A 19,608-nucleotide genomic window follows, 5' to 3' on the forward strand; every position below is an offset into this window, starting at 1 on the left:
CATAGGATTTGAGACTGTTGAAAGAAGTTAGAATCAGCTGCATGCATTCTTTAAAACCTGGGAGTCCTATTTTATCTGTACTCTTAGAGCACATAAATTGCAAAAATAATGCCCAGAGCCTGGACACAGCAGTGGTTGGTTTCTGGTACTCATAGAAGTGGCTGATTTTTAATTTTTAATCTTTTTTTAAGGACATGTTTCTAAGCAAGTGACTGCAAAATTTAAGGTCTTGTGACTGGAGCAGGGTATCACAGAACCAGGAATCTAATCTGCAGCAAGATGGTGAACAAGTCATTCAAAGCAAGACTGTGGAAGAACCAATAAATTTTTTTGTTTTAAATTCCACCAGGCACCTGCCTTACACTTTGCTCTCATTTTAGGATGAACTTCACCCTCCAGCCCAAAGGGACAGAATATGCACACACTGAAAGAGAATATCAATGGGATTTAAATCCATAACAGAAAACAAGGGGTGGGTGTGTGGGTGTTATACCTGCTCTGAGAGTGTTCCACACCTCTTCAGTCACTTTGAAGTCAGCTTTTCAGTACTTCTTTCTTCCATGTACTTTTCCAACAGATTTCCAGATCTCAATAAATATGCATGGACTGATATCCTGCTCCTCACTGTTGCTGTTCAAAGCACCCCCTTCCCTAAGCAGGGGGCTGAATGGAAGACTGAAAATGGAATTTTCCTTTGGAATAGCACCGGAAATTTCCATGACAGCTGGAAGTGGGATTCAGGCCTGAAATCCTGTGTTTTGCAATGGAGGGGGATATTTCAGAATAATCTTTGACTATTAATCTGGAAAAGCTGACTTGACCTCAAAAAACTTAAAAAAAAAATGTCAAGAGAAAGAAGGAGAGAGAAGGACTTTGTGTTTAGGAACCCCCCAGTACAGTGCTTGTTATGGCAAAGGAGCCAGTAAAACTGTGGTGACAGAAGTTACTCAGCTTTTTAAAGCTGCAGTAGAACAGACTGAGACTAAGAAAATTAACTGGAGCTTGATGCAGCTTGTCAGCAAGAGCCTTCTTGCTGCATTCCTTCTAAATTCTTGCTGTCTTTAGTCTTAAACCGCTGGAATTATTAAAACAGAATATAGCTTCTAAAATTAATTCAGCTTTACTGCAAAAGCCCTACTTTTTAAAGAGATCACTTTATAGAGGTATTTACCCATTTACCATTGGGTTTTCCCATTAAACTCTTTTGTCTGGTATCAGAACATATATCACAGATATATTAAGTATTGTCAAAGCATTCTTAATGTCCCTACATGTTTTCTCTTTGTCAGGTTACAAACATTTCAAAAGCACTTCTTTTTGCCCTCCATACAATTCAGGTCACCTCCCCAAGGCCTGTTCAAATCCTGCTTATTTCTCCCCAGTAAAAGAGAAAGAGGAAGGCATTGTTTAAAGGCTAAGATAAAACATATTTCTTCTAGAACAATACTGTAAAACCTCCTTTAAAAAAAAAAAAGCAACATGATTAAGCTGGAAAGGACACAAACACCTGTGTTTCCTTTCTCAAGTCAGGTGCAAGCCTCATCCTCTGTTTGACAGAGTGCTGCAATGATCTCAGACATAAAATGTTATGAATTGTGAGTTTATTCCACGCACCCCACCTCATCCCACAGGAGCCATTCATCCTGCTGCTATCCAAGGATCCAGAGTGTACCCAGGCATTCTAAATTTAGCTCCCAGAGTTACTGAGCACCACAAACATTTCCTAACAGCACCCAGCACACCTCTCAGAGATCAGGGTGTTACTGGAGAGTACATTGTGCTTGGAGCTTCCCTGCCTGGCAGCAGTGGGGAGCAGTGGGGCTGCCTCCTGTGGGAATTGCCCACCCCACTGGCTCTCCAAGGAGCGGGTTCCTGCCTGCCTGGCTGAGCCACACCACCCACAGCGACCGTATGTTCCACCTCCCAGGTTAATGGGGATGGTTTTCCACCTTTCCCTCCCAGAAACAAATGTCAGCATGGCTTGGAGCCACGAGCTCTTTGTGTAATATGGAAGCAAAATAATCCCGACTTGACCGCGGTGCCAAAAGTTGACAAAGTATCCTGAGCACGAAGTTCTACTCTATTTCTTTTTAATTAGTGTCTTTTGCAACGAGACAAATGATGAAAAGCACATGGGGACTGCCAAGATGAATCAAGGACATCTGGTAACTTTAACATTTCAACATGAAACAGAGTAGGTATTACTTGCAGATACTCTTATGTGCTGTTCGAAACAAGTAAAAAAAAAAATATAAAATTAACAAAAATTTAAAGAAAAAGACTGTCTAAATGCTTTTGAATCTTTTCTTGGATAGCCTTAATTGCTGTTTGTCAGATAACATGAAGCTGATCTTCTTGAATTAGCTGTTACTTCCCTAAGACATGGTTATAATGGGAATTTTTAGAATTCAGATCATATTACACTAAGATTATCTGGATTACAGTTTCTTAGAAACTCCAACTGCCTCTGAATTCCTAGTGAAAAACAACTAATCATGAAGTTAAAGCTGCTTTTTGATACTTGCACTGATATGCATCCTCTCGGGGCTTGTGACTCACTGATGATGCAGTACACACAAACCTGAAAAAATAAAAACAAAACCCAGCAATGACATCATCAGCTGCCACTGGGACTTATCTGCTCTAAAAGAACTGCAATGTTTCCTCCCTCCAAAAACCCACCTGGCATTCCTAAATAAATGAGTGCTAAATTGAAACTATAGAAATGGTATACTGCAAAATATTACTTAGACATATTCTTTCCAGAGAAGAGATGTGATTTTCTGTCACCGTTGGCTGTGAAAGACTGAGACTAACTGTGACAATCACATTTTTAACTCTCAGGGCTTTTACATATTCACAGGATTGCAATATGATCAGTCAATGCAGTTGCCGGAAATATTCTAAAATTAGTTTGGCTCTAAAATAATTCACCAAACAGAAGACAGATTTACAGGAGCACCTGACATGCAGAGGTAATTACTACAATGCAAGGAACAACAGGTTTCAGCAAGATACTGTCCTTGTTACAAGCCATAAAAATTTGAGAATATTTTTGCATACGAGGCTTGTGATTTGGCCATTTTTCAAGGTATATCTGACATTAAGGATATCGTTCCCTCCCCTGTGTACAAGTTATTTTAAATGTGTGGAAATTATACCTGTTCATTATTGGTATTTATGGACCTGATAGCTCTGAAAATGGCTTTTCAGCAGCAATGAATAAAACAAGCCAAAATGCCTTCTGCAAATGAAAGACATTTATTAGACAGCAGGAGAACATCAGCTGCAGTTTGTCTCCCACTGACTGGTTGTCTTTTAAGTTTCATTTGGTCCAACATCTTCAGCTGCTCATGAGCTCTCCTTTGCCAGAAGGGGAATATGAATATGTAGATATGGTGTAATGTGTCACTTATCACAGAATCATGGAATGGTTTGGGTTGAAAGGGACCTTAAATATCATCTTGTTCCAACTCCCTGCCATGGGCAGGGACACCTTCCACTAGATCAGGTTACTCCAAGCTCTGTCTGATGTGGCCTTGAACACTTCCAGGGATGGGGCAGCCACAGCTTCACTGGGCAACTGTGCCAGGGCCTCCCCACCCTCCCAGGGAAGAATTCCTTCCCAATATCCCACCTAACACTGCCTGCCCTCTGGCAGTGGGAAGCCATTCCCCCTTGTACTGTCACTCCATGCCCTTGTCCAAAGTCCCTCTCCAGCTCTCTTGGAGCCTCTTTAGGCCCTGGAAGGAGCTCTAAGGTCTCCCCAGAGCCTTCTCTCCTCCAGGTGAACACCCCCAGCTCTCCCAGCCCTTCCTCACAGGAGGGGTGTCCCATCCCTCTGAGCATCTTGGTGGCTTCCTCTGGTCTCACTCCAACTTTATGACTATTCATGGCTATTCATATGCCCATCTTGAATGGAATTTTAGACAAGTTTTGTTGCTAAGTGTTGGAAGTGAAGTAAAACAACCCCAGGCTGCCCTTCCCAGGGGTTTGGGGGGACGGGGAGGGCTGAGGGGCTGGGGTTTGGGGGCCTCACCACCGTGGGTGTGGGAGTGCGGGTCAGGCCCCACGCGACAGGCTGGAGGGGACGTTCCTGCTTAAATACCCCATTTTTAATCATAAAATCATAGAATGGTTTGAGTTGGAAGGGACCTTGAAGATCATCTGGTTCCAACCCCCCTGCCATGGGCAGAGACACCTTCCCCTATCCCAGGTTGCTCCAAGCCCCGTCCAACCTGGCCTGGACACTTCCAGGGATGGGGCAGCCACAGCTTCCCTGGGCAACCTGTCCCGGGGCCTCATCACCCTCACAGGGAAGAATTTTTTCCCAATATCCCATCTAAATCTGCTCTCTTTCAATGGCCAGTTCCCCTCACGCAAAGCTCCGGTGTCAAACCGCCCCCAGAAGGCGCGCCCGCCCGGGTCGGAGGCTCGGCAGGGACATGCTCCGTCCCCACACCGCGGACCACGCCCCGGCCCCCCCCTCCGAGCCCCGCTCACCCTCCGGGAGCCGCGGCGGCGCCGGCGGCGGCGGAAGCTTCAGGGAAGCCCTGAAGGAGGCAGGGGGATTAGGTAACAGGCGATGTGCGCTCAGGTTTCCTCCGGGTTCCTGTGAGGAACCTACGCGTCTGGCTGCCTTCGCATGACTCATCACAGCGGCGCGGCTCTCGCAGCTCCCGCTCCCCCCCTTCCCCGTCACCGCCGCGGCCGAGCGCGCCCCCCTGCGGGCGCCGCCGGAGCGCCCGGCCCCCTCAGCGCCGCGCGCTCCCCGCACGCGAGGGCGCGTCCCCTTCAGCCCCCCGCCCGCCCCAACCCCCGGGCGTGCGCGGCCCGCGGGCCCGGCTCGGGAGCGCGGCGCGGCGGCGGGCGGGAGCGGGAGGAGGGAGGCGTGGCGGGCAGGGAGCAGGGAAGCTTCTCTGGGGGCGGGCGCGAGTGCTGATCCGCCGGCGGGCGGCGGAATGCGAAGCGATGGCCGGGCGGCTCGGGCAGCGGCGCGGCGGCGGCAGCGCGGAGGAGAAGACCTATCCGCCGCTTTCTCGAGGCTGTTTGGAGAGTTCCGCGGCCCTTCGGCGGGCAGGACAAGCGGAGGCCCGAGCGGAGCGGAGCAGGAGCCCCCGCCGGCCCGGCCCCCCTTTGTCCCGCCCCCCCGGCTTTTTTTTTTGCCGAGCCGCGGGCGCACGCTGACGAGGAGCCCGGGCCGATGGGAGATATCGGCGGGAGCAGGCAGCTGAAGCAGAGGAGGAGAAGAGCGGCGAAGCGACGCCGGCGACCCCAGCCACCCGCCCGCCGCCCGCCGCCGTCCGCTGCGCCCCGCTGGCCGGCGCTGCTCGGCAGTACATACGCGAGGAGAGGTGGCAGGTCGATGCTGGCCTCTGCTGCAGCAGCTCTACAAGCCTGGACCTCTGCCTGCAGCAGCTCTACAAGTAGTGAGTGCCGGGCTCAGGGGAGCGGGGCAGGGCGCGGGGCTGAGGGGACCCTCCGGTGTGGCGAGCGTGAGGGCTGAGGGACCCCCCGTGTGGGGACTGAGGGACCCCCCAATATGGGGACTGAGGGACCCCCCCCAGTGTGGGGACTGAGGGACCCCCTATGTGGGGACTGAGGGACCCCCTATGTGGGGACTGAGGGACCCCCCCATGTGGGGACTGAAGGACCCCCCCATGTGGGGACTGAGGGACTCCTCAGTGTGAGGCTGAGGGACCCCCCAATGTGGGAGCTGAAGGACGCCCTAATGTGGGGCTGAGGGACCCCCCAGTGTGGGGCTGACGGGGCTGAGGGGACTCTCCCGTGTGGGGAGCGTGGGGGCTGAGGGACTCCCTCGTGTGGGGCTAAAGGGACCCCTTCTTGTGTGGGGCTGAGGGAGGGAGGCGAGGGATCCCCGAGGCAAAAAGAGTTCAGGACTTCGGCGGTGCTTGAGCTGTTCGGGGTCACAGTGTCCTGCCCTGCCCGGTTCCCCCTGCCCAAAAGAATCCTCTACCCTGTGCCCTCTCCTTCCCTCCGGCCGGGACAGGCGAAGGGAACAGACAAGGGAGAGCCACGAGCATCCATCTGGAGAGCAGCTTGGTGGGGAGGGAGAGTGGTGGGGGAAATGTCTCACGCTCTGGTGCCAGAGCAGGAGGGGGGTTTGCCTGTGGTTGATTGTGCCGAGGGTTTAAATTGAAATGTTCCCTGTGTGAGGGTTTGTAAACGGGGAAACCTCTGCCAAGAAAAAAGGAAGGGGAAAAAGAGGAAGGGGACAAAGTGGTCCACCCCCTTCATCCTTCCAAAAAATCACCGCACACGGAGAAAAGCACACCGTGTATTCACAGACCGGGGAGAAAAGAGGAGTAGAAAGCCTTGGGAGAAAGCTATCCATAATCATGGGGATTTTTCTGCCGTCAGCTGGGGAAAGCCGGCTATACTCGGTTCTGTACGGAGGCAGTTTCCAGATCTGTGCTTTCTAAAGGCTGGTGCATAAAGAGGAAACAGATGGGATCTATTCCCAGTGTGGAAAGTCTGTGGACTGAAACCTAAAGATCAGTTCCCAGTGCCGTGTATTGTGCTCAGCTTCGGCTTTGAAGGCTTGAAATAGAAATGGTTGTTAGTGGCGATTCTTTAGGAAGCTTTTCAAACTGATGCCACAGGAGGAGACAAATGAAACTGTGAAAATCCGCACAGCACACCGGGGAGCTTTCTGCCATTGAGCCGGTAATTGTAATGAGAGGTGTTACTCAGTGCCAGAAATAAATAAATAATAAAGAAAGAACCGGGTTTTACAACTGCATGGTCTGTTTCTATTCAGTTCTCATCTGCCCTCTGCGTTTGTGGACGATAGGGACGACACAATGATAGCTGCAGAGGACAAAGCTCTCCTATTCACACATGCTCACCCTGCCACCTTTGGAAAGTCTCTGGAATACAGCAGCACATTCATGGGATGTGGTAGAGAGCAGAGAGGCAAGTCCCTTCTACCTATTTAGGACGTGTTTTGTTGGGTTATTTTTAAACAGACTTGTAAGATCAAAAGTCACGTTAGTGCAAATAAAGTTTTAGACGTGGAGCAGATTATTTGAAAGTGTTATTTAAAGTGTATCTACGAAATGAATTTGAACTTGAATTCCTCCCCCACCCCTTCTCTCTCTGCCTGTCCTCCTACCCCAGGACAGGCAGATTCCCCAGTTTCTGAAGCCCATATTAACGGCTGAAACTATTAAGAAAAAAAAAAAAAGACATTTTCAGAGGATTCTTTTTATAGACACAGCTCTTGCCAGGTTGTGGTCGTTCGGTTTTTTTCAGCCTTCAGCATAAATCTTTTGATTGCCACTGAATGAAACATCTCTTGGCTTTGTTTGTGGTGAAATCAATGCAGGCTTCCTTCCACAGGCAAAAACTTCAAAATTAAGGGAGCAGGAGATCACGCCATAAGAAACTTGTTTTCCAAAGGTTTAAATAATTCTATCAATGTATAGATAATTCCTTTTCAAATAGTAAATTAATATCTTTTTAACTGAAGAGTGATAGAAATTGATTTATATCTATCTAGCTAAGATAACTGCAAAGTAATTCTTTAAAACATTTAAAATGTAAGCCAAATCTGATAACCTCTAAGACAGAGCTAAACTGAAATAGGTTTTTCTTGAGTGATGGTGAAATCTAAGGTAAGTGCAAGTATGCAAAACTATTCTTCAGGTAAGGTATTGTATTTTTAGTATACTCTCCAGTCACCAGAGAAACTTAAAACTGTGACAAGACTATAAAACAGGCAAAAGTAGAATGTTTTCACCTTTTACAGCCAAGGGTTGGACTGGTCAGATGACTCCAGAGAAGGGAAACTTCCTGCATATCATTAAAGCTACTTTTATGCCAAATGGTTATGATAGTGTTAAAAACAAAAAAAAAAGCACTTGAAAACTCCTGTGAAGGGAATATTTTATTGGTTTGTCATTAGCAAGAGGGACTGTACTGTGAAGGCATGTTTTCTGCAACTATATATTAGTCAAATGACTGGTTTGCATTATATGTAGCATGAGGATAAAACCCATTGCTGTGAAAAATCCAACAGCTGTTTTTCAGCTATTTTAGGCACAGAGCTTTAGATCTTTTTGAGGGAAGTGAGACCATCTCAGAAATGAGAACATATTGCCAATCATGAAGAAATATAATGGTTTTGTGCCACTGTGTATGAGTATCAAAGAGTTTTTATTTATGAGCTTTTCCTGCTCTTTTCCAAAAGACTCATATTCCCCTTTGAGATTTCCAGTTCCTGTTTTGGTTTTTTTTTTTCCTAGAGATAACATATGCTTGGAAAATTAGATTAATGTAATCTTTATATCTGCCTAAATGCCACAAAATGTGTCCCGTGTGCTTTCTTAGGGACCCTCCACAGAATAAACTCTCCCATGGGAGGTACAGTAGATGAAGAAAATAGCCAAAAACCAAGAATGTCTGAGGAATTTTATTGGACCACTGGCTGAAAGCCTGCAAGTTCAATTTGTGGTTATCTTCTATAACATCTTATTCAAGATAAAAATATGTCATTTACATAGTTTCTATGTAGGGACAAATATACCAAACCCTTAATCTGTTACATGAGACCCCATCACTTCGTCTGATTCAGGAGCAGAACCTCTTCTCTGACTTATTTTAAAGGAAGAAGTTACTAACCTGATGTAACAAAGTTGCATATCATGCTCTGTTCTCTTCCTCCTGATACTTTCATTAAATCTAATGCATTTTAAAAGCTGGTTCTTGACAAGACATCTGAAAAACTGATCAGCAAAGTTGTGGTTCCCAGGAGAGGACAGGGCCAGACTCTTAGAAGTTGTGTCAGTAGGAAGAACAAATTCATCTTGCTGTTACATTTTTTCCTCTAGAAATGAAATAATTTGAAAAATTCAGCTGCATATTGTTCTTTTTCTCTCTTTTTTAAACCCAGACTTTGATGGGAGTAGATACAGTTGGTATCATTTGTAGTTTCAGGTTCAGTTTCGGTGATTTTGGTGATACAATGTTTGGCTTTCAAATATTTGTTTAGAACCATCCTGAACAGGCTTAAATAGTAGGCCTGTTTCTCCAGTGCTGAGATTTTCAGAAGATGATAAGTAAAATAAAACTAAAATTAATTGTTATGGCATCTTAAGTGCTCAACTAAGGCACTGATGACAACATGGTTATTTTGAGGATTGCAAAAATCGTGCTCTGACTTGGAACATGAAAAGAAAAACTTCTAAGCACTGCCCTTCCAGATTTCCTCACAGAATGCTATACAACATCCACAGAATATCTCAGAGTCTAAAAAAATGCAATATTTGAAGTGAGGTTTTTTAGTTGATGCTTTCTTTGTATTAAAGAAAGAAAATATTTTTGTTTAGGTTTGTATCTTTCCCACAGTCTTGCTATGAAAAATCAAGAAAGGCAACACAGGCTCAGCCTTTTAATACTGGAATTATGTAAAATGTAGAGAGTAATGAAGGTTATGCCCCTCAACTTGCAATTTTAAGCTAAAGGGGAGAACTTCTCATGGTGATTTTCCATGAGCAGAAATCCTTTTTTCAATAAAGTAAGCTCTTAACTTGCAAACAGCGTGTTCTGCCTGCTGTCCATCACTGTTGAGTGAAGAGATGAAATTCTCTCCCTTTAAAAAGCAGATGTACATGTTTTTAACTTGCTTTCTTAACCCCCATCCTATAAAAGCTGGCACTGTTGTCACTTTCTCTAAGTTTAAATTTATAGATGATTCTAGATTGCCTTTCTTAGCATCACATTAAATAGCCTCTGATGTTTTACTCCTTTATAATTTGCCTTTTATCACCTGTTCCATTGATTGCAATCTCAAAGTCCTTTCAGGAAATATAATTAACTGCTTGCCATCTCTAATATTCATCACAAGAACCAACAAAAAAAGAAATACCGTCCTTTTTAAGGTGGTGCTTTTTTTCCCATCATCTTTTGTGAGGTTTTACAAAGGAAATGATGATGTTGGCCTGGGCCCACAGTGAATGACAGGAGTGGGTACTGATTGCATCTGCTGGGGGGATTTTCTAATGGTTAATGAGATTTGACAGAGGACATTAAATTTAGATTCAATATTAGGAATATTTAGTCTAATCTAGGTTTAGATTGGGATACTGGGAAGAAATTCTTCCCTGTGAGGGTGGTGAGGTGCTGGAAGAGAATTCCCAGAGAAGCTGTGGCTGCCCCATCCCTAGAAGTGTTCAAGGTCAAGCTGGACAGAGCTTGGAGCAACCTGGGCTAGTGGAAGGTGTCCCTGCCATGGCAGGGGCTGGGAGGAGATGATCTTCAAGGTCCCTTCCAACTCCAACCAGTCTGGGATTTCCCCCACCCAGTTGTAGGTTTGGGAACATCTCACAGGAGCCCCTCCAAGATTGGGAATCTCTCCCAAGGGTTGTCACTGGGCTGGCTGGGGCTGGCTGTTGATGCTCATGTCAGACCCGAGGGATTTGGGTGTCACACCCGAGGCATTTGGGTGTCAGACCTGAGGGATTTGGGTGTCAGACCCGAGGGATTTGGGTGTCAGACCCGAGGGATTTGGGTGTCTCTCTGCAAAGAAACCCACAATAATCTCCTGGGAATGTGTGCAGAAAGTCAAGGGAGCTTTGATATTGCTCTTAGTGCCTTTTTACTCCTTAAGAGAACCTGCTATGGAATCCAACCATCTGCTGGATGTTGGTGATGTCCTGGCCATACAAATGGGCACATTTCATCCCCTTTAGCCTGGAAATCATTGTAATCTACAAAGAGGTGGGGTTTAGAAATAAACATTTTCAAAACACAACCAATGCTCTGCACAGTGAGAGATTCTTCACGTTGCTTTTGAGACATACTCAGTTCACTCTCCCACGCTTTTAAAAATACTGAAGTAAATCAAATATTTTGATACTCATTTTAAAAAAGGAATATCAGCTGAAATGAGCTATTTAAATTGCAGATTTACATTTTGCAATGGTTAACATAGATGGTGACATTTCAAAACTTACTACTTTATGATTAGAAGGATGCTGAGTTTTTCAAGCACGAGGGTGACTGTGCTTGGAAGTTGCTTTATATAGCATTAAAAAAATCATTCTTAGTGAAGAGATTATGGAAATAGATTCATTCCTGTGCTTTTATTTCAATGGATGTTGCTGGTAGTACAACACATTGAAGGGAATTAATTTTGTTAGGAGCTTTTCACACCAGGATTTTTTTTTTTCTGACCCAAGAGCAATTTCCACAGATTCTGCTACTCCTTTAGCAAACTGATTGAAAAATTAGATCTGTGCTAACACCTTCTTTTTTTGGACCTTATACAACCACTGTTAAAACTAAAATCTTATTTGCCATCAGGTGAAACTACTTTTGGCTCTGCCTTTCGGATGTGATGAGCTTCATTCCTTTGGAGAGTTTGTGTAGTAATTCTGTTTTACACAAAACACTCGGCATAGAATATTTTTATCCTTAAAATTCCTCACTGTAATTGCCTTCGACAATGGCAGAGCATTTCTCCACCCGTTCTTTGAAGAAAGGATAATCCATTTAGTTGTGGTTCTTTTCACAGAAGGTTTAAAAAATATTTGTATTGATGCTAAGGTTAAACTTTTAGTTTGTTTTCCAGCCTGTGAGTAGAAGTTTCAGTGCCTCGACACTGGTGTGCACTCATTCATTTTTGTTGTCTTGCTAAATTGCCTACATGATCACATTAAAAGCAAAAGCAGCAGGGCATGTAGTACACAGATAATGAGAATATTATTTATTCCTGCATTTGCTGTCATATTCCCTGGCTGTTCTGCACCATTTTCTCTCTTCACATCATTTGGTGTGTGCTCTTTTTTTTTTTTTTTGGCTCGTTTTCTCCTTGGGAATACTCTCGCTGTCTAGGAAAGACACATGAAAAATGGGATGAAATGGAGTCAGTGGCTTAAAACATTACATGTTCTTTGAGGCATGCTGCAAGACTGACTTATGCAATGCAACCACGATTACATAATGCAAATGATTATAAAAATAAATGTATCCTGGACAATATGTGTCCATGATATGTTGGCAACAATGACACTCCACTAAACAGTAAATGGTCATTGCTACATGTTGTCCTGTAAGGCCTCATGTTTGGGTTGGCTGAAAACTAAATTACTAAACAAATACTCTAGATTTTTGTTGTTACAACACACCAGTGATTAGATAAAATGATTGCAGATCGTGGACTTGTTTCACAGCAACATTTCTGCTGCGCCTTTGTACTTCATTAGGAAGAAACAACATTACCCGCCTTTAATAAGACATTTTATAAAGAAGTAATCATCAGAGTCATAAATTAGGAGTGCGTGGGAAGTAGCTGCCCTTGGGTACTTCTATAATTAATACAGAAGTTAAACAAGTTAACTAGATTGCAGGATTACCTCCGTTTGTGTTTGTATTGGATGGAAAACAGCTGAGGGCAACTCCTGATTGAGTAACTGAACCAACATTTGGAGCTGTGCTGCTGCTCCCAGGCCTGAACTTTCCGTGCACTCCAGTGAGGAGTTCGATGTTTTCCTGTTGGGAAAGCAAAATTAAAAAGTTGGCTGCTGCAGTTTGATCCTGGGAAAATGTGCTCGGATGCAGACAAACCTGAACTGAGAAACATTCGTGCTTTCTCGTAGCTGTAATTACAAAAAAAGGAATATTTGATTAATTGGGTAAAATTGGGGGTAGCTCCTTCAAGTTAATTTTCTCAGAGGATGTGATTTTGAAGCTATTTTTGCTGGCCTTTGATGATCCAGTAAAGTCTGTTAAATTGCACCGAACAATTTTTCAAGTTTAGCTTCTTTTGCTCTTCATTTACAGTAAGGGATCTGAGTACTTTCTCTCATTCGAGAATATGATTTTTTCATAGGCTCTGTACTTCCATCATGATGTAACTAAAAATAGAAGCAGAGTATAAAAATAGGCCTTGGCATTTTAACTTCTTGGCACTGTCTCCAGGGCTGTTCCTTTCACCTCAGGCTGTGACCTTCTTACTGAGGTTCAAAGATCTGAAATGAATGTGGTAAGTTGTTCCTCGTTAGTGTAACAAATACAGTGCTCTGCATGTCATATTAATTAGCTTCTGGAATGGTTCTGCTGCTTTCAGTCCTAACTTGAAACTCTGGAAGGCTGAAACCCCCACGCTCTGGTTGAGAATTCAGCAAATAAATTGTGTTTTCTTTTTCTGTTTCCCAACAGGATGAATATTAGGTACCTGAAATTTGGTTTTCCACGTTTAATAGATTTGTGTGCAATGAGCTTTTGCTCAGTTAGGCATTGCTTGATTGTTTTATTCAGTTATGTGACAGCATTGATAAAACTCATAATGCATTTAGAAAAAATAAGGTATTTAGTTTATTGGCTTGTAATAGATCACCTGAAAATTCAGGGAAACATTCAGTTCTTATTAGAACCTATGGGCCCAGTTGACAATGGTGATAAACTATCTAAAATTCCTACCTGCAGAAAAAGCAGGAATAATTTAATATAAACCAATGGCACACACTTACATACACAGCATGACATGTATTTTATACTAAGGTTTTTTCCAGCTTTTCTTATGAGTAGTGTCATTCTGTTTGTCATCTCATCTCTGTGCTTGAGGCAAATATGATTGAATTCATATATTTATATATAAAGGTCTTCAAAGGGCTTATCCTCTGAGCTGTCTTACTACCTTTCTTCAGAAAAGCTGGGTAAAAACCTACATATTTGGTAATGAGAAGTCAGAAGCCCAATATTTCTAGAGATTAGGAGGAACACTTGTTTGGGGACAGATACACTTTGTGCTTGCAGAACATGGGTGGGTTGGGGTGTTCTGGGTTCTGCTTCCTCCCTGGAATGTGCTCCACAGGGTAAGGGATCAATCTGGTGCAACAGGAACTTAGTCTCTCCTCCTCTTGGCACTCCAAAAAAGTCAAATTTTGAACTAGTCAAACCATCAGACTTTAAAAGAGAATTATTTGATCCTAAGCTTAGCATAGGCACGTGAATTATTGGTGGAAGTACCCCCAGTAGAAATGAGCATTGATTAAATAAAAGCGTGAGGTCTTTTCTCCAGCCTTTAACCTTTTACCTCTGTGGTACAACTGTGTAAAATCAATGGAAATAATTGTCTGCCATACAAACAGAGGGGTAGAGTTATCACTCTGGGAAACTGGTGCAATTCCCACTGAAAGCAGTGGGAAAAGAGAGTTTTTTCCAGGGGATGTGTGTCCAGGCTCCTTGGCTGGAGAGAACTGAGCCTGCATTAATAACTGATCCTTCCCCAGTGCATTGTTCAGCTGAGAATGAATTTGAAGCGCTTTAAACTTTCCTTGGTGTTCACCTTTTTGGGTTTGGCTGATTAGGAATGACCCAAATGATCCTATGGAATACTTTCAATCTCCCTAATTACGTTGAGTACTAATTTTAGAAGGGCGTTTTTGGCCATTGGATGCTTTTGGTTCAGCACCTCACAAACCCCAGTGGGTGCAAGTCACAGTCACTTTTTTTTTTCACAAGGGCTGATGCTGTTTATGACATACAATAGTCATCTCTGAAAACATGAACCAAGCCACAAAATTCTAAATCTGACTCTGGGGATTAAAGAAAAAATAGTTTCTGCTACAAAATTGCTAAATATCTTAAAATATTTCTCCCCTCCCCCAAATCTTACAAACTCTCTCTATGTCTTTGGGAGATACAAGAAGGTTCTTTCAACAGGGAGTAAGAACAGGCATTTTTAATTACCTAGAACCAGTGCATGTAGTAGAATACAATAAATATGAAAAACACTTGTTAAATTCATCCTGACTAGTTCAAAATTTAATGCAGAAAGCAATGAACTCTAAATATTTTGATCATTATCTTTTAATAGGCTGCTCTTCTATTTCTGTTAATGTAACTCTGTGTTAAATAGACTTAGGAAACCAATTATGAAATATATATTTTATATATTACAAAATACATAATTTACTTAATAAAAAGCTAGTTTTGTGTTAACATATTGAAAATTATTGAGTTTAAGTCGTTGTCCTCTGAAAACTGAAGTCACACAATTCTTGTGTCCATGTTGTGTTTGTGCATCTTAACAGGAACAAAAACACAGGTTGTAACCTATAATATTAAAGCTGGAATCCACACCTTGTGGGGGGTGTTATTTTTTTATTTTTAATGCTGAGAAAAATGCCTTTTGAAGTAGAGATAACAAAGAACATCTGTTGAGGAAGCAGAGAAAGAAAAAGGAAAGCACTTTGAGGAAGTCTGCTTTTTTTTGTAAAAAACATGAAAACCAGCTAATCAGGTAGCATGAAAAAAATAAAACAGAAAGAGGAAGAAAGAATTAAATAACACCACAACCTGTGTGACCCACCCATGTTCCTCCCATTCATTCCTCAGAGAATCATTGTCAGGCTGTGAAATGGGTTTGCAAAACAGAGAAACTCCTCAATTATTTTTTTTATAACCCCTGTTTTGTTGTGACCAAGTTGCTAAATTCAAGCTGGTTATGCACTGCTGTGTTGGTGCTTTGCCATCCCTGCAAGGTCTTGGGGCTGTGCTGTAACTTTAATTTTCAAAGTCAGAAAAGGGTCTGGTACTTTCTCATGCTCTTGCTTTCGTGTGGTTTGCTATTAATATCTTGTTACCAGTTACAAATTCTTTTCAGGGAGCTGCTTCAGGCTGCACTCAGAGGTTTTTTGGAAAGATTGATAAAATAATTCAACTGTCTCCTTGTAGTGGGGAAGAAGGTATGACACTGTTCTTTTTGCCTGTGGCTGTCTGGCAGACGGAACAGAAAACATTCAGAGGTGTTAAACCCTGGCAGTAATACTGGCAGCAACAATAAACACAGAAAGTTTCAGGAAAATGCCAACCTAGACAGTGTGTGTGGAGAATAATTCACTTTTTTTGCATGTCAAGAACTTCCAAGTTATGTCAAAGGAAGCTTGGGCTGAGTAAAAAGGCACAGGATGTGACCCTCAAAAACTGCTGCTTTTAAATCCAAGAATAAACTAACACATCCTCCAGTTTCATAAACCCTTATGTTTCACAACTGAGTTAATTAATTTACTCTATATTTATCCTTTATTTTGAGGAAGATGATTTGTTTTACTTTCCTGTGAATGAGGAAGGATAAATACATAAAACAGGGCAGGAGGTTGGAAAAATTTGTAGGGGGGGGAAAAAGAAAAGAACAAGTCAGTTTTGGTTTAAAAGTAAACATTAAAAAATTCTTCTCCCCTTAAGAAAATCCTTTTCATTCTTAATCTTTTCTCCCCACTCTCTGCCCTTCTCAAAAAATTTTCATGTCTTTCTGTAGTTAGAAGTTAAATGATAATTATATTGTGCTGCTGCTACAAATCCAAATCCAGTTAGGAGTCTTGTTTGACATGTGCTTTTCTTATGCCTCTAGAAAAGTGCCATATAAAAATGACATTAAAAATGCCACTTCCTACAACAAGGATATGCAAAAGGTGAAGTAGAAAGTGCTGTCAAACCAAGTAATCATCGTATCACAATTCAACTCAAAAAGATAAAACTGATGCAAATTTAAAATAATTGAGGAAAAAAACCCACTGTTGTTGGTTTTGCTTCTGAAAAAGGTACTTAGAAACATTTTAAACTTTTACTCTGCAATCAAGAAACTTGGAAACTTTCCTTAAAAAGAAGAATAATCTGAAATTTGAAAGTACTTGTCCTGAACAGCTGAAGCTTGAAGTAAAACACAAAATACTACAAGACTGGCCATGAAAATGCACAAGCTGGGATCAAGGGGTGAAACTGTGCCCTTCAAAGCCATAATTCTCCAGTGCTTCCTTTGGGCCACAATTGCATCCATTGTACAATTTTGGAGCCTTTTTGGGGTTGGTTGGTTGGGGGGTTTAACCTGTAAGCAAAGATCAGGTGGGATCTGTCAGTGCTTGGGAAGAAATTTAAGCGGGGTCTGTTTTCAATTAGCACTTCAAGAACAGAGGGACAGAATGAGAAAATGTAGCAGACACAGTGTCAGAGGAAAATACATAATTAAAAAATAACATCGTAATTAGACCTTCTGAAACATCAGCTGGGCTAAAACCATTAAAAGGAACTGCTGGCCTGCTCTCTCCTGCAGTTACCTGCCAGCTTCAGACCTAACAGGCTGTGTTTAAACATCAGGAAAACACTGATTGAACTTAATAACCTAATCAGTTCCATTTAAAGTCTGGGCAGCTGAAATCAATAAAAAACCAACAGACTGATGCTTTTTCTCCCTCTCCAAGGTGAAAAACTGTACATTCCATTCGATTCCTTGATGAAAACTGCACATTTTTTCCCAAACCATATTCACTTACTTATTCCATAACCTGTCAAAAGTAACTATAGTGCAGCAGCTTAAATATCTTAACTCTGGTTTTATAGGGTTGTAATCTCCCTCCAGTCTCACCCTCCTCTTTTACCAGCCTTAAGTGGTTCTTGCATGACAAAGGAAGTCTGGCAAGGTAAATACAGGGTCCAAATTGTTCTGGCCAGCTGATGTTTCTGTGACCAACCCACCTAGAGGTGCTTTTGTGCTTCCAGGAGCAGTTTGAAAAGATAAATCTGTTGTTCTCTACCAGTTCCTCTTGCTGTTTTACAAATGAGAAATAAGAATTTGTCATAATCTAGAAGTTTCACCACGAGCACAAGCCCATTGACAGTTCCCCCAGAAATTGGTGCTGATGAACTTTGGTTGCTGCTTGTTGGGGATTGTGAGGAGGACAATGTACTTTGCTTCCAAGGTCAAAGACTGCAACTAATCCACTAATTCCAGCCTGCCAAAATACATCAATTTGGAAGGAATTGGCAGTTAGCAGGTTTGTTCTTTCTGATATGTAAGAGGAATTGGTAGTTATTAGATTTGTTCTTTCTCCTGTGTAGGAGATCTCTTACTCTGCTCGTTGCTGGCAGAATTGAAGTGTGGAGTGATATGTTGACTTAATAACAAAATAAAGAGTTTACAGCTATATTAAGTATATTTGTATCTTCCAAATTAACTATATTTGTATCTTCCAAATTCTTTTTCCAGCCTACATGCTTGGATATCCTGTTAAAAAAAAAAAAAGGCGTTTCACAAGTATTCTTTTGCTCCCCAGATTCATCTGTTTTTTCCACCTCCTGGATCCAAATATAGTTTACACATCTCTGTTGTGTGAATACAGTTAATTGTATGAGGATGATGTTACTCTCTGTATTTGCTGGCAGAGGTTAATTATTCATTTGTTATAATCATAATCTGAGAAAAACAAAAATATATGCACGATAAGGCAGTGTTTTAAAACAGCCCTGGGAGCTGGATGCAAGTCTGATTAATTCTACTGTAAATTTTCCTGTTGCTTTCTGTGTGTACTTCTAAAACCTTTCTAGTACTATCTGTGAAAACAGTAGACACTACTAGTGTCAGTATGAGTAGCAAATACAAGCTGCTTAGTCTCACTCAGTGCAAGGGTAAGTGACATGATAACGAAATTTTACAGTGAAGTGTCTAAAATTGCTGCCCTTTTCATAACACTGGTGGGAACAACAACAAACTGGGAAAGTTTCCGAAAAATGGCAACATCAACTGAGCACTTTAGGAAGTGTTACCCTTGATATCATGCTTGGAAATATCATTTAGATTATTTTATCTCTGCAAACTATTGGCCAAGCCGTGGTGTTCAATAATGAAAAAAAGAAAAAAAGCACACAAATACACAGCTCAGCTCCTGTCTAGGACAGCTTTTAACTGTAGCCAAGGAAGCAAACAAGCTTGCCATGGTCACCACTAAGATCAAATTAGATTCCTTAGTTAAAAATAACATGATTGTAAGCTTATTATAAACTATCAAATCAGTTAAGTGATGTGTTAACGTGTGTACATGTAAGTTCTTGTGCTGGTTTGGTTTGTTCTGAACTCAGCATGCAGGAGAATTGTAGAGTTTTCCTCCCAGCTGTGTCTCAGAGAACACTGTGTGGACATAAACAAGCTGTACATGCTCTAGGGTGATTTATAGCACTGGAGTATAAGAGAGAGTGGAGGGTCAGAGGTGATGGCTCAGGCAGGAGTTGGGCCTTGACACCTGTGGGAAATAAACTTCTCTCAATAAAGTACCTGAGGCACCTTAAGGAATGCCCTTTTATGGAAAAAGCAGCTATAGGGGGATAATATGTGGCTGAAAGCTGGTTTGACTTCGTCTGACTCTAAACCCATTCCCAGTTTTTACTGTGCTCTCAAACTTTGCCAGATTTGCTCCCCTGATAATGCTCTGAGCCATCATCTCCCTCCTTCTGAAAAACAGCTGAACTTGCAGAATCCAATCTGGGTGGCACATAATTCCTGACAGCCACACGGGGCAGGAATTCCACCTGTCCCTGCTCCCTCCCTTTGGCTGCAGGAGTTCCATTCAAGCCCTATTGATCACAATTAAGGGTGGAAATTAGAAATTGGCTTTCATTAGCACGAGGCAAATTAATCTCAAGGCACTGGAGTAGGTTGGACTCGCTTCCTGTCAGGGAACTTGACAGTCAGGTTCAGCTGGAATGCGAAAGTGCAGCGGGAGGAACTGTATCCCAATATCTTAATGTGACAGCTACCAAGGGAATTACTTTCAGAAGCAGGAGAAGGGAAACTGGAAACATTGAGGGGGT

General features: G+C 42.5%; 1 protein-coding gene across 1 annotated transcript in view; it reads left to right on the forward strand.

Annotated features, from left to right (window-relative positions):
* The first annotated feature begins 5,203 nt into the window (after window positions 1–5,203).
* Window positions 5,204–19,608, forward strand: part of PPM1E (protein phosphatase, Mg2+/Mn2+ dependent 1E) — a 63,472-nt gene continuing 49,067 nt past the window's right edge. Inside the window, exon 1 of the mRNA XM_029961299.1 lies at window positions 5,204–5,429. Within this exon, the coding sequence (XP_029817159.1) occupies window positions 5,204–5,429 (226 nt within the window). The remainder of the gene's footprint in view (window positions 5,430–19,608) is intronic.

Source organism: Manacus vitellinus, unplaced genomic scaffold, assembly GCF_001715985.3.
Source record: "Manacus vitellinus isolate BGI_N305 unplaced genomic scaffold, ASM171598v3 scaffold_32_pilon, whole genome shotgun sequence".
NCBI lineage: Eukaryota > Metazoa > Chordata > Aves > Passeriformes > Pipridae > Manacus > Manacus vitellinus.